Genomic DNA, 15,303 nt, shown 5'->3' with positions numbered 1-15,303 from the left:
CTACAGGAGAGAAGGAGACAACGAAGGCTGGTCTGGAAATCAAGAGACAGGAGATCTGATTAGAGGGGCTCCACAGAAGCCATTCCCAAGGGCCTCCACTTACTCCTTCTGGAGCCACCTGGGCCCAGCCATGCTCTGAAGCTTTTGAACCTGCATCCTGTCCTGGGTCAAACTGGAGGCAGAAATCAGGATAGTGTTTCCACATTCTCTCTCCGTCCTCTCTCAGGCCCCTAGGTTTATCATCCTTGAGGAAAAGGGTGGAGAGTGCTTGCAATCAGTGACGTGTTAGGTGTAGCACCTGGTTTACTTATTTGGTTCTCACACCTCTACGAGGTAGGTATTATTCTCCTTCTGATGAGGAACGCTGAGGCTCTGAGAGTTTAGGGAGCATCGCAAGATTAGTGGGATTGTCCCGGAAGATGATCCCGCGATCTTGTCTTTTGGAGCAAGTCAAGCCTCTCGGGGCCACAGGAAGGAATGTCAGCACAGCATGCAAGTGAGGAGCACGGGTTTCATGGTGAGAGCGGCCCTGCTTGGCCAAGGAGTGGGGCTAGAGACCCCATGTTTCAGGAGTTGTGGGAACCCCCAGGGTGGCCTGAACTCATGAGAACTGCTGGCTGGAGAACAACCTGGTGCTTCAAAGAAACAGGGTCTTGTGGTGGGAGGGGCTTCATACCATTCAGCCCACCTTGACCTTCGTACCCATGAAACCTGAAGTCTTTATGCTGACGCCGAAAGTCAGGTCTGAGTAAGCTTACTTTTGGACGTTTTGCATTTTTACGGTGAGCTGTTTTTGCTCTCAAAGTCATAGAAAGAAAGCTGTTAAAATATTTTTTGTAAATAAAAGAATCCTTAAAGCCCGAGTGAAGACCTCACCAGTTTTTGCTTTTGAAGGTGCTGGAGGATGACAACTCTCAGCTGAGTGGCCCTTGGGGTTTTTTCTCAGCTGGAGGACCCTGCGTTCCTAAGTCTGCACATACCTTCTAGAGGGCAGCCCTCACAAAGAGCCGGCTGAACCGGGAGTATGGAGGCTCAGGTCCACCCTTTCAATTTAACTGACTCTGATAGACCATCCTGGCGCCTCAGCTCTGTGTTGCAGTGTCTGAGTCTCTTGTCCCTGCTTTGTAGTCCGACATCTCCCTTTGCCGGTCCTGCTCCCTTCACGTGCTCATGCGTGTTGATCCCGGCAACACTTCACAATCATCAGCCCTCAGTCTTTTCTCCAGTTCAGACTCTGATTCCCAGAGTTACTGATCTGTGGGAGTTTGTCTGGGTGTGAGCTGAAAGGCAAACTCTGAGATGCAAACTTGGAGCTGGATCACTCATCGACTGTCCAAGCGGATCCCAGCAGTGGCAGGAGGTGGAGCAGGAGTCAGCCCTGGATACCCTAGTGATGCAATTGTTAAAACTTTTAGTGGTGGTGAACTGGGATGGTGTAACCAGGGCTACAGAGGGGGTTGAATTCTGAAGTTTAAAGGGTCAACTCTATCCAGAAGAGAATCTTGAGCTGTGGGGTGGGGACATATGGGTTAAAGCACTAAAAAACCTTCACTGGACTTTAGGAATGTTGAGAACAACGACAGCAGTGTGGCCACTTATCTCCAAAAATGGCCTTTCCAATGCAGAGCGATCAAAAAGGAGAATGTGAATTCTATACCAAATTGGCTCTCATTATTACCTGAAGAGAAAATACCAGAACTGCAAAATACCTGTGAGTCAAAAACGCAAAACCACCAAATCCTAGAGCACTTTCCCTCTCTGGGCTGCCATCCGACCCTCAGCCACCAGGAGAAGTGCAAGAATCACAGACAAGGCAGCCAGCACACGAGCCTAAGAATTGTTTGAAAATATCACAACCAAGATTAAATTCACCCTAACTATGAAAATATTGGAAAAGCGTCCTGCAGAGCAGAGATCTGGGAAGGGGTTTCAAAGTCGGCCTGGTTGAAAGGGTTGGCACAGAATCCCCAGAATCCTAACATATATTGCCTTTCATGTCAAAAGGGATGAGCGGTCATGATGAAGTTAAGGGTCTTGAGATGGGACATTCTGTTGGATTATCTGAGTGGAGCCCATGTCATCACAAAGATTCATGTGAGTGAAGGTGGGGGTAGGAGAGTCAGAGGAGATATGAGACAGGAAACAGAGGTCAGAAAGAGGTGGGGCCTTTTGCCCAGGAGTGTGGACACTTCTGGGAGCTGGAAAAGGCGAGAAATCGCATTCTCCTCTGGAGCCTCCAGAAGGAACACAGCCCTGCCATCCGTCGTAGACTCCTGACCTCTAGAATGGTAAAGTAACACACTTGTCTTGTTTTAAGTCACTAACCATGTGTTAACTTGTTACAGTGGCAAGAGGAACCTAATCCAAGGAGGATGGGACATTTAAAAAGGACAGATGAGACTAGAAGGACAGGTACGATTTAAAGTGCGTAATTTCTTGGTGGGGAAAAGACAATAAAGATGAAAGAAGGGCTGTTTGCCAATTGAGTGATGAAGGGAAAAAGAAAGAAATAGAGAAGTAGGGAAATTTACGGTCCTGAAAGACAAAAGACAACCAAAGACTTAGAGGATTCAGAGCTTCTTTCCCACTGTGTCAAAAGCAGCCAACAAACTAAAAACTCCAGTGACATATTGGATTATGCTGTGCTACGAGAAGAAAGGTCCATGAAGCTACAAATAGTGTAAAACACCCCAATACCATCACAAAAAACAGGCGATAAGACGTGCATCGTCACACCGGACCAGCTGGGCCCAGGAGCAGCGGCCAGAGCCCTCAGATGCACCGGGCAGCAGGGTCACGTGGACATCTCACGCTTTGCTCCAGCCCCACAACCTAGATGCCCCAGAAAACATTTCCAGCCTTATTACATTAGCAGGCAGGCTGGATCAGGCAGCCTGCCGCACCCAGAAGTAACAGTCCTGGTGGAGCCCCAGCAGTAGATAGAAGATTCAAAAGCAAGTCCAAGTCCCTCCAGACAAGATGGTGTGGACTCATCTCTCCTGCTCTCCCCGTTCAGTACACCCTGAACCCTAGAAATGACACAAGGGACAAACATGGGAGGATTCTGAGGTGGAAGAGGTAGGAGACTGGTTAGAGACCTGAGCACTGGAGGAAGAACACAGTGTCCAGGCACCCAGGTCCCTCTCCTAAGTCCCCAGGCACAGGAGGAGACCCTGGTGTGGCATTAGAAAAAAGAAAAAGTCTAAATGAATAACCTAAGTTCCAGCCTCAAGAAATGGGGAGATGGGGAGCAAAATGAGCCCAAAGCAACCAAAGGGAGGAAATAATAAAAACAGTGGAAAAAAAAAAGAAATAAAACTGAAAACAATAGAGAAAATCACTAAAACAAAGGTGAGTTCATTTAAAAGATCAATAGAAATGAAAAGCTTCTAGTACGAGTGTTAAGAAAAAAGCAGAAATGACACCTTTGCAATACCAGGAACGAAACAGAGGACATCACTGCAGACACTGCAGACATCAGAAGGATAATAAGGGAATATTATGAACAACTGTCCAGACAGAAAATTGACAACTTAGAGACACTGGGACGTGTTCCGCGAAAAGCACAGCCTACTGCAATTCACGCAATATGAAGTGAATACATTGAATAGCCCTAAACTAGGCAAGTTGTTTTTAAAATTCGAAAAAGATTTCTTGAGGCCCAGGTGGTTTCACAGGAAAATTCTATCAGGATTTACAGGTGAATAAAAAAACAACTCTGGTGCACAGGAAACCAGTATAAAAGAAATTTTAGAGAATTTGAAATATATACTCCATTTTAGATGACATTAGGGAATTACTGTTGATTTTATTAAATGTGTAATGGTATTGGTTTGGCAGAAAATCAATGTCCTTAACCATGTAACCACACACCTGTGGACTCCACTGGCAACTGGATGGGCACACAGGACTCTGTTACTAGTGGACACAACCATGCAAATTCTGTATAGCTGTTGTTTAAGGGAAGGTGTTTGTCCTCTCCTTCCTATCTTTATTCTTCCAGTAGGAGGGACATGGACACTCGCTGACCCAGCATTGACCCCCAGCCCAGCAGACAAGGACAACACCGTAGGCTACGTTGGAGGGAATGTTGGCCTTTGAGAGGTCTTCTGGAGTAAAGACGCCTGGGAAACTGATCAACTGCCTCCTGATGTTACATGAGAAAGAAATAAGACATGTATTATGCATAGGAAGGGGGACTCTGTATGTCCTTGGGACAATGCTCAGCTAAAGGAGAACGTGTTTCTAATGAGCACATATTTGTTATATGTGGTCCCTGGTCAGGAACTCAGATTCACCTTGATTAGCCAGATCACCTGGACTAAAGGCAAGACATCTGCAACAACACCCACTGTCGTTTCCTGAGTCCCTTTGGTAAACTCCAGATCCACTGGGTGGTAGAAGCAGAAAAGGGGATCGTAGAGCTGAGATCACGCACTGATTTGCATTTAGTAAATGTGCACTGAGTGACTGTGATCATTGCTGGTCCACTGTCACAGATCAGGGGACAGAGGAAGCCCATGCAGTGACAACTCACGGTCACCTGGGTGCCTGGTCCAAACTCAAACTCCACAACTTCAGGGCTCCCTTTCCAGGATTTCACAGAGTAGTATGTGTAGGAGACTGCTTGGGTTACTTTATGTTACTAATGCGAGTGGAAATTGCAGAATGGAGAGACACTAGGCAGAGGTTAGAAAGAGCAAGGAGGAGGGAGGTGGGCGGACAGGAAAGGATGAACATAATTACTGGTAGTTGAAGGAAGCAAGAGGCAGAACGCTATGAACACAATGATCTCCTTCCTTCCTGTCTTTCTTTAACTATATTTATGACAAAAGATTGGTAAGAATATATCAAACTTTTACCAGTGGTGATTTTTGGAGTATGGGAATTGGGGAGGGGAGCTCACTTCAAAATTCTACTTTATATCTATAGACTTCTAGATTATTCTATAACAAGGAAGAATTACTACTTTAACAATTTAAAAAGATAAAATTTTAAAAACCCTGTCAGGTTAATGGAAGCCTCACCAGGGTGTTCATGTTTGTCCTGGTCCTTCTGGGGAGCAGAGGCCTCCAGGGTGAGGTTGGCGCTGACCGCCGGCTGCCTGTCGAGCTCCACCCGGCAGGACAGCACCTCCCCTCTGTGGGCAGAGGAGTTCACCAGGAGCCAGCTCATCCTGTTAAAGGTCCCATCCTTGTTCTCTGTGAAGGTCGACGCCCTTTCTATCCGGGACGCGTTTCAATTCTCCACCCAGCATAGCTGGAGGTCTCGGGGGTAGAACTGCTTCGCCTGGCAGGTGACGTTCACCTGGGTCCGTGCCATGGGCTGTTGGGTGACCTCCAAGGTGGGCGGAACTGAAACAGCACAGGGCAGGAGGTCTGACCTTGTGGAACAGAGAGGTCACAGGGCAGGGGCTGGAGAGCAGCTCCCAGCCCAGCAAGGGGGTGCCTGAGGACAGAGCCAGGCATGTAGCAGTTGCTCAAACACTGAGTGTGCATTTTGCATATCAATGAGATCCTAAGCACCCTGCAGGACACACAGTAGGTGCTCAAGGAGTGGTTGCTCCTGTTAGGGTTATAATGTGGGGAATCAGTAAGCAACTGGCATGCAGTTGGAATATAATAACTGCAGCCAAGTTAATGAAATCCCTAGGCACTTAGGGGCTTGGCTTAGAGTAGGTGCTCAGTAGTTGGAGATGCTGTTGTAAGTAAAGGAAACTGCTGAGCACAGTGCTTGGCACGTGGCAGGTGTCACCTGGCAGCTGCCATTAAATCAGTAGTGAGTGAACATCACATGAAGGTGCCTGGTGGTCGGGAAGGACTGTCAGGAATTCAATTCCAGGCAATTCAAGGCCTGGAGCCAAAAGCAGGGGGAGGAGCAGGTGGGGCTTGGGGGCAGGTGTGGGCTCGGGCTGGTGTGAGGGGCATCTACCTCGGATGGTCTCAGACAAGTAGGCAGTCCCACGGAGAGGAGGGCCCCCCTGCAGGGTGGCGTGGTCCACCTCGCAGATGACCTGGGAGCGAACATCCCCCGGGGCCAGCACCACCTTGGCTGTGCTGGAGACGCTGTAGGAAACGCTGTCTCCCTCCGGGTCCACGCTGGTCTGGGAGGCTGCAATCTCATTCCCGTTTTTGAACCATTTCAGGGAGATGTTTTTAGGGGAGAAGCCATGGGATCTGCAGGTGAAGCTCACTGTCTGCTCAGGTGGGGCCCTCGTGGCGGGGCCTGATACCACGGGAGGAGAGGGTTTGGCTACAAAAGGAGCATTTACAAAAATGAACATAATTGTCATTATCATCACTAATGATAAGCTTGCGACACAGTTAACAACAGGGGAGATAATTAGGATTAATTAATTTCTTTTTGTTTAATGGAGGTTGTGAGGATTGAACCCAGGACCTCGTGCATGCTAAGCACGCGCTCTACCACTGCGCTATAAGCTCCCCACTAAGAATGTTTCCATATATTATGTTTTAATCCTGCGATTAATTCTCAGAGGGCTGTGTCTTCATCCTCACCGTAAAAGGAGACACACTGTTTCTGAGAGGTGAGCTCTGAGTCAGGGGTGGGGCGGACATGGTTTCCAGGCCTGAGTTCAAAAGTCCACTTTCTTTCCTCCACCAGGTGATTTCTCACCAATCTGGGAGCAGGAACAAAAGACCTGATGGCTGCCACTCTCCTATTAACTCTTCCTTGCTGGGCTTCCCTGGAAAACTTAACTACCTTCAGAGAAGCATTCACAGAAGTAAGTGCGGGGGAAGCAGTGGTGGAGCAGGAGCACCTCGGATGCTGAACCAGGCTGGGCAGCAGATGAGGGGTGTGGCCGGCACCCCTCCCAGCTCCTCATCTGCTAAAGGGACAGCAGGCCTTGTCCTTCCAGGGGCTGCAGTGAGGGTTCGATCAGGCAGGGGAAGCGTCTTTGCTTTAAGTAAAATACAAGATGCCTCCCAATGCTAAACACTGTATTTATATCCAGAGCTGTCTCTTCAGGTTTGTATGAATTTACTCCGTAGTTTTCATTCTTTCCACAAATATTCCAGTAGGAGTAGTATACCAGCTCCTGAATTTCAAAGGCAGGGGGCAAAGGGATGTTTTTCTGAATCTGGGTTCTTCTCTTGGGTCAGTTTTGAGTTGAAAGCAAAGATCACTGAGAGCTGAGAAACCAGAGGCTGTTAATTTCTTAATCGTTATTAAATCAGAAGAGACACAGACACAGGCTTTTCAAGCAGGCAGATGTACCGCCTGTGTCTTGAAAACAAACACAAATCAGCTAATCAAAAGGGAGGGCGGTTTCTCCCTCTGGAAGGTTATAGGGTGTCTCTAGATTGTTCATTATTACCCAGCACCTCCTGTAAAGGTTGGCAGACAGCGAATATTACAAACATTTGCATCTGTAAATATTTAACTTGCTTTCTAAAAGTCTTCAAACATTTTGAGGACATAGTAAGAAAGCGTTACTTGAACAAGTCAAGTCATAAAAACACAGCATCCTGAATGCCCCTAAAGGGATGAGATACTGTAATCAGTCATCATTTAGAGAGAGTTTCCTGGGAGCCTGACACTGGGCTTATCCCTGCATGATCTTCGGCTCTTTAATCTCCTCCCCAGCCCAGTGAGGGGGGCCCGGGTGTGGTCCCATTTATGGGATGAGGCTCAGGGAGGACACAGCTGGCCAAGGGCACCCAACGAGGAAAGGTCGGAGCTCATCTCACTGCACACATTTACTGCTTTTAGTGCCTCTATCTTAACCTCTAAGCCTCAGTGTCTGTTTCCATGCAATGTGTGTGACAGCCCCACCCTGGTCAGATGAGGGGGGATGTACATAAAACACAGAGCCTGGTGTACAGCAGGTGCTTCATCAACAAGACCTGTGACTGCTGTCACAAGGTCTGGTCGTTCCTAGTTCCGAAACTACTTGTTTATTCTTCAGGCAGTGAGAAGGCAGAACACAAGCACAGCAGGAAAAAACAAACAAACAAAAAGTCTCAAATCCTGCTCCGTGCAGCTGGCATGAAAAACCCTAATGAAAAAGCAGCGATAGAACCACCCCAGTATGATTCTCTTCCTCTTTTATAATAATCCCTTCAGGAAACAAATTGGGGGAATTGGCTTTCAAAATACGTGATGTTGCAGGCATTCCCCCCACAGACCAGCTCTTTACAGAAAGCTGGAAGCATTTTGAAAGGAGGGAGGAGAGATTTCCATCATTGTCATGTTGGTGTGTTGAGGCAGGAGGGCTCTGGGCTGAGCAGGGAGTGTCTGAGGGGATTCCAGCCCCTCTTTAAAGATGGGAAGGTTTCCTCAGTGACAAAGCTCAGGGCTGAACAGAGTCCTGAGTCCATAGGAAGCCCCTCTTCACCCCACGTGAGCTCCGTGGTAGGAGGTGTCCCTCCCTGTTGGTTCAAGCTTCTGTTCTTGCTCTCTGAAGAACTGTCACCATCATAGACTATTCTGCAAAGTACCGAAGAGCTGTTCTCGCAGCTCCAGCACCAAGGAGGAGTGACCTCTGTCTGGGCAAAACCCCAGCTCCGTCTGTGACCTCAGAGAACACGGAGCTCAGGGCTTCTCTGCCCCGGATGTAGGCAGCATCCCCTGCAGGAGTTAATCAGTCAGCTGCCCGGGCCCATGTGTCTCCAATTAAACCAGGGTTTCTAGGGTGGGAACAGGGACTGGGGATCTAGTCAACCTTGCCTAGGTGAATCCGATGGGCAGCCAAGGTGGAAAGCATCCAGCTCCACCCCAACCCCAGTTACGCTTAGTCCTGGAGGGAGTGAGCCGCCCGAGGCCTCCGGCTTCGACACATCGGAGCTAACGCTGGCAGAACACGTACACTGTGCTGGGCTCTGCTCTAAGCTCTGTACATGGATCCCCCATTCAGTCCCTGCAGCGGCTCTGGGAGGGCGGTGCTGGCACAGACGGACCAGGCCCCGAGCCCTAATGTGGGGAGGGACGCATCCGAGGTCCCAGAGCCGAGATCTGGCAGAGCTGGTATGGGAGTCCAGGCAGTGGGGCTCGGCCCAGGCTCTAAACCACTGTGCGCTGAGGATCAGTGACACCCTAGCCCACCCCATCTAGGGCTTTCTAGAACCTCCCCAGTCATCACAGACCCTGAAAGGCAGCCAAGATTACCACCATCACACAGGTGGGGAAACTAAGAACTAGTGGGAACTGAGACTTGCCCAGAGCACAGCCTGGGGGGACAACGCCATGGTTCACTCAGGGACTGCTCTGTCACCAGGCTCATTGCACCCTCAGGACATCCTGCAAAGTTGGTGTGATTGTCATCCTTCTACAGGCCAGTAAGCCCTGCAAAGGGAACTGGGTCACAGCCTTGAAACAACACCTCAAATTGGGTGATGCCTACTCCGTGCTGGTGATTTAGACATACACTCTGAAATCCTTCTAACCCTGCTAGAAAGAGTCCATGATTATCACCATTTTACAAATAATAAAACAGGCTGAGAGAAATGAAAGTCTCTTCACCCCCACAACCATATCCCAGAAGGAATTCCCTTGACCCCTAAAGTTTCATGTCCAACAACAGAGCAGGCGCCCACCTTCAGGAGCCCCCACGCTGACCACCACCCTCCCCTTTTCCCTCTGAGATTCTTGACTTCAAGCGAGACCAGGGAGGGGTGTCCTCCGGGGTCCCAGGCCTGGGGACCCTGTAGCAACAAGGGGGAGACACGGGCTCCTGACACCTGAGTCTAGAACATGAACTCTGTCCACGCGGGGCCCCCAGCATCCCCTAGGAACTACCTCCCCCTTCCCCTCCTCAGTCTGCGGGGCCAGGAGTGGGCGTGCCCGGTGCTGCTGGGATGCAGCGGCCCCTCTGCTCTGTCCTCGCTCCCCTTCCCGGAGCTGCTCCCACAGGCCGCTCAGTGAAGGGGCGACATCACAGCAACAGGGAAGAAAGGACTCCTGGGGCTTCTGCATGCGCTGAGCCCTGCCTCCTAGGAGCAGCTTCAGGACATCAGGAGACACTGCATCTGTCTGTTCCCAGTTATAAAGCTAGCCTGGCAGCCACACAGGATTTTTGTTTTTAATACTTATTGCTGAGGAACAGAAAAGCACACGATTTTACAAGGAGAGTGTTAGAGCTTTCTCCCCACTTTGACAAGCACAGTGGGGTGTGCAGAGAGCTGGGTGTGAGTCAGGCTGCTTGTGGTTCTACCTTGGCCCCCTTACCTGCTCACCCGCCAGGTCCCCTCTCAGAGATTCAGCGTCCTCATCTGTAAAAGGGCACAGGTGGCCCCTCCCTCAGAGCGCTGGTTATAGGCAGTAAATGCCAGGAGGAAGATTAAGCTTCTGACTGGCTGCTGCCCCTCACCACGTCCTGCTTCCCTCCTTTCTCATCCAGGGAATCATCTGAGCAGGTGCTTCAGGAAGTAGATGACAGTGTGCTGCGAGGCAGCAAATCTGGGTAGGGTTGGAGCCAGTTCCCACCTGTGATTGACTGTGCAGGGGAGGCACCACCTGGGAACATTTGTCATATCTGCAAAGCCAGGATACACCTTCCCTCCTCTGTCCAGGGCTTGTGGGGATATTTGCTTGCAGACTCAGCGGGGAGGGAAATTTGGCAACATCCACACAAATTAAAATACACATACTCTGTGACGTAGCAGTGCCATTTCCAGAGGGTATTTCCCCTTTCAGTAGAGTGAGCATGGACAGGGGTATCCACTGAAGTGCTGTCTTAATAGCCCAAGGTTGGGGACAACTTGGTACCCTTCAGCAAAAGACTGCAGAAGGAAAGATGCTCTGTCTATACTGTGTGCTGTTTTGCAGCTGCTGAGATCCTGGGCAGCTCTAGGTGCCGATATGGGATGAGTGACTTGGGATCATGTGGCTGAAAGTAGGCAGAGGTTGCCAGTCACCTGGGAACTCAGGGTCTGAATGCAAGGAGTGTTTGAATCTTAGGGAAACTGAAGGAAAGGCTCCCTGTTCAATGGTTTGACCCAAGGAGCTTTTTATTCAGCACCTACTATGAGCCAGGCTCTTCCAAGGAGCCAGTGTCCAATGGTGTTGCAGGAGGAGCCTGGTCTGAATCAGCTGGGTTCTGTAAGGATCCCATCACTCACTGGCCTTGTGAGTGTGGTCTAGGTCCCTGTCAACTCTTGGCCTCAGGCTCCCCATGTGTAGGTGGGGGGCTGGGCACTTGGTGTCTAAAAATCCTTCCTGCCCTGACAGTCCAGGATTCAGGAGTTAGAATGAGGATCCTGGGCCTTTGGCAGAAAACCCTAAAGGAGCACCTTTGCTACCTCGACGGGGCAGAAACTAAGACACCAATATGGGGAACGTCTTCCCTGGGTGGGGACATTCTGAGATGTGAAAGCTCTGCTTGGAGCCTTCAGTGACTGTGCGTTGACCCCTGAATCACAAGAGGGTTTTGTGACAGTTCCTCCCAGGAAACACCCAACCTCTGGGCATCTCCTCCAAACCCGGCTTTGAGAGTTAACACTGAATCTCTGCCTCTAGGAGTTTCTTCTCAGTGTGATGTGTCTGAAGAAGAAGTAAAGTAACACATTCTACATTCTGCCCCCAACCCTCGACAATTCCCTGGCCGGGATGGACTCTCCGCATTGGAAGGGAAGAGAACACAAGCTTAATGGGAGAAGAGCCCTTGTCTGCTGTGTTCACTGCTGCTTCCACGGCATCCGGAGCAGGGCCAGGCACACAGCAGGTGCTCAGTAAGTGCTGAATAAAGTGAAGACTCGGCCACACTGAGGGGAGCACTCTCTGGAGGCAAGAGGTGAGGTCTGGCCTGTGACAGGCGAGTCATTCAGGCTTTACCTCCCTTGAGCTTATAATCAAATGGCTGGATGTGATTTAAAAGACAATGGCTGTGGAGCCAGGCAGCCTGGGCTTCCAGAATTTCCATACTAATTACCAGACATGGGGCCTTGAGCAAACAGCATGACCTCTCCAGGCCTCAACTTCCCTGATCTGTAGACAAGTGAGAAATCGGATCGTGACCCAGTCATCATAAAGCACACACTGCCGCACCTGATTCTTATTTTTGCTCAAAGACAGGAGGGCATTTTGTTGACTCGTTGTCACAGAGCAGGGGACGAGGGGCCCACGTGTACTCACCACTCACAGTGAGCCGAGTGCCTGGTCCAGACTTATACTCCACGTCACCGGGTAATCCTCTCTGGAACTTCACACAGTAGTAGACACCGGCGTCTGCCGGGGTGATGTTACTGATGCGGATGGAAAAGTCCTGGTTGTCTCTCCTTGTGACATCTGAAACGTTTGTTACTCTGGGGAAGTGGCCTCCTTTGAAATCATAGATTAACTCCCGGCCTGGCCCTGTGCCCCTGAACCACTTGATGGGCCCCACGGGGAGTAGGAAGGTCGTGGTGCAGCGCAGAGTGGCCGTCTCTCCAGCTGTGACCGACCCTGACGTCTCAGGCTGAATCACCTGCAGCTCCTGAGCCGCCACTCCTGGAGGGAAACACAGAGCAGTTATTCATTCCTCCTCATGTGATCAGGTAGGTTTTCTCGCATGTTTACCAACAGCAGCTTTCACTGACTGAGAGCACCATGAGCTGGCCTTGAGCTCAGCCGAGTGCAACTATCATCACATGTAACTCACACAAGGAGCTTGTAATTTTAGACCCCAATACAAATGAGGAATCTGAGGCACAGAGAGGGTGAATGGCACAGCAGAGAGTGGGTTTGAGTGCCTGAGTCCTGTCTGCAAATGTCTTGCTTTACCACATATTTCCATCTGTCCACTTTCTGGCCTCATGTGTTGTACTTCTGGACCTTTGCATTGGGAGGGGCTATGAGACTTCTTTCGACCATGGCGAGGTGAGCCGCAGTGATGGATGTATTTTGTGGTTGTGCATTTAACTGCAAGAACCTTTAAGGATCAACTTCCCTGTTCCACAGAGATCCACACACTCATGATGGGGTCGGCTCCATCAGCCTGGGTACTTGAGTTACAGTGATGTTGAGAGCTCCCGACCCACAATGGACATGTAGTTTATAAGGGAAATAAAACATTGTTTCAAGTCCCTGGGATTTTTTCCCATGGTGCAATTAGGTTATATTAATTACCTAAGGTTGCTGTAATAAATTATCACCATTTAGTGGCAATCAAATAAGAACCTAATGCAAAAAGATACATGCACCCCAGTGTTCATAGCAGCACAATTTACAATAGCGAAGACAGGGAAGCAACCTAAATGTCCATCGACAGATGAGTGGTTAAAGAAGTTGTGTCACACACACACACACACACACACACACAATATGGAGTACTACTCAGCCGTAAAAAAGATTAAAATGTTGTTATTTTCAGTTGAGGGGTTGGACTTAGAAAATATTGTACTTAGTGACAAGTCAGAGAGAGAAGGACAAACACTGTATGGTATTACTTATGTTTGGAATTTAAAAAAAAATACAAATGAAGCTATATACAAAACAGAAACAGATTACAGACATAGAAAAGATCATGAGGGCAACTACTTTGTCTCTTTATTCACCAGTGCTCCCCAAGTTCCTATAACAGTTCCTAGTACCCAGCAGGAAAGCAGTAAGTATTTGCATGCTGTGTGAATTGCCTAGTGCGACATCTCCCTGAGACCCTGAAATCTACTTTCAGGGCGTAATCTCTGTGGAAGTTGTATCAGAAACAGCGTTTCCCATGCAGATGACTTGGCAAAAAACAGAAGTACTCTGTGCATATGCAAGGAGCAGAAGCCCTCTGCCCCCACACAACCCCCTTCCCTGTACTCATTGGCTGAAGCTGCAGAAAAACTCATGAGGTGAAAGCGAGGACCCAGTAGGGTGAAGACCAGTGGTGAGACCTTGAACCCCAGAGCCAGACAGCCCGAGTTCCAGTCACAGCTCTTCCCCTTCACTGCTGAGGGACGGTGAACCTCTCTCTACTTACATTCTCTCATCTGTAAAGCCCTGGTACAACAGTGTCTACCTTGGATACAGTGATCACATAGGTTAATAGTCATGAGCATTTGCTGCCCCTGGAACAAGGTTAGTGTTCAAGAAATTGAGAAGTTCTTACTCATTAGATTTCCTGGGGTTTTAATGGAGGCTTTCATGACCTTGGATATGCCTACGGGTGTGGCTAGAACCTCAGACATAGGTCATACAGGCGGCAGTCTCTACCTTTCATCCTCCCCTGTCCAGTGTGGGAAAGGGACTCCGAGATAGCCCCACGTGAAAGTCTACTCATTTTACTAAGACATACATTTGCTTGCCTTAAGAAACTGGGAGAGGGTCGGGATAAATTTGGGGAAGTATAAAAGACCGAGGGTGTTGAGAAACCGGGAAAGACTAAGCATCTGATGGTGTCATTTCCTGTAGACTGAAAAACGCTTTGCGGAGAGCATGAAGGAAACCTTATCGGAATCCCATGTGTCTGCGTTTGTTTTACTTCCTCGCACCTCCTCGTACACACACACAAACACACACAGACTGCACACGTTTACAAATACATATACAAATGTAGCCTACTAGTGTAATATACAGGTTCTTTTGAGGATTAAGTGAAATTATAACACATATTAAAAGCTTAGTAAAAATTCTGGCATGTAGGAGCCACCCAACACGTCACTTACAAAAGTTTGAGAGGACACACAGCAGGGTTTGAACTCTGTGATCCCCGAGTGGGACGATGGGTGATGACGATTCTGACTGTTTCTGTGTATTATCTGATTTTTCTGCAGTTCGGCTCCACCAAGAAGCTGAGCAGCACAACATGGTTCAAAGAATGAACCTGGAACTGGTTGGCCTGCACTTGAACGCAACGTTTCCTGCCTTAGGTAGGTGACATCGGGCAGTGTACTCTCTCTGTCTCAGTTTCCCCTTCTGTAAATCTGGGATAATAGTCACATCTTCACACAGGTATGTTGTGAGGGTTACACGAGTTATTACGCAAAAAGCTGTCTTTGTTGTTGTTTGAAGCGTCGTATCCTTCGAAGCCCCTGGTGTCCAGCTGCAGGTGGCGGAGCCACAGAGGAAATGCTCAGATCCCTGATTTCATGCTCTCGGATAATGCCCAGCCCTTGTCCATCTGTGGCTTCCTCAGGTGGCACGCCCGTTTACCTGGAGGTCCTAAAAGTGCATGGGGAGGTCCGGGGGCAGGGAGAGGGGATTCTACCCCAAGGAGTGCTCACCTGGGAGTCCCAGCAGTAGCACCAGCAGCAGGCAAGGAGGCAGAGGGTTGGGCCAGGATGCAGGGTTCGGCATCGTGGAGGCCTGATGGGACTGCAGTGTCCAAGTGTGTGTCCCGCAGAGAACCCAGAGTTCCTTCTTTTGGGGAGAGAAGAGAAG

At 49.4% G+C, this 15,303-nt stretch overlaps 1 protein-coding gene across 1 annotated transcript; it reads right to left on the bottom strand.

Moving 5' to 3' along the window:
* Positions 1-1,130: 1,130 nt before the first annotated feature.
* On the bottom strand, positions 1,131-15,285 carry LOC116657977 (tyrosine-protein phosphatase non-receptor type substrate 1-like). Its single transcript, XM_032462012.1, is given in 5 exon segments — positions 1,131-1,387; positions 5,028-5,354; positions 5,932-6,252; positions 12,094-12,447; positions 15,147-15,285. Coding segments are annotated over 5 exon segments (1,140 nt in total). The 5' UTR covers positions 15,220-15,285; the 3' UTR covers positions 1,131-1,322.
* Positions 15,286-15,303: the final 18 nt, after the last annotated feature.

The sequence above is a fragment of the Camelus ferus genome, chromosome 19 (genome assembly GCF_009834535.1).
Source record: "Camelus ferus isolate YT-003-E chromosome 19, BCGSAC_Cfer_1.0, whole genome shotgun sequence".
Lineage (NCBI taxonomy): Eukaryota > Metazoa > Chordata > Mammalia > Artiodactyla > Camelidae > Camelus > Camelus ferus.
This window is presented reverse-complemented; position numbering and strand designations above follow the sequence as displayed.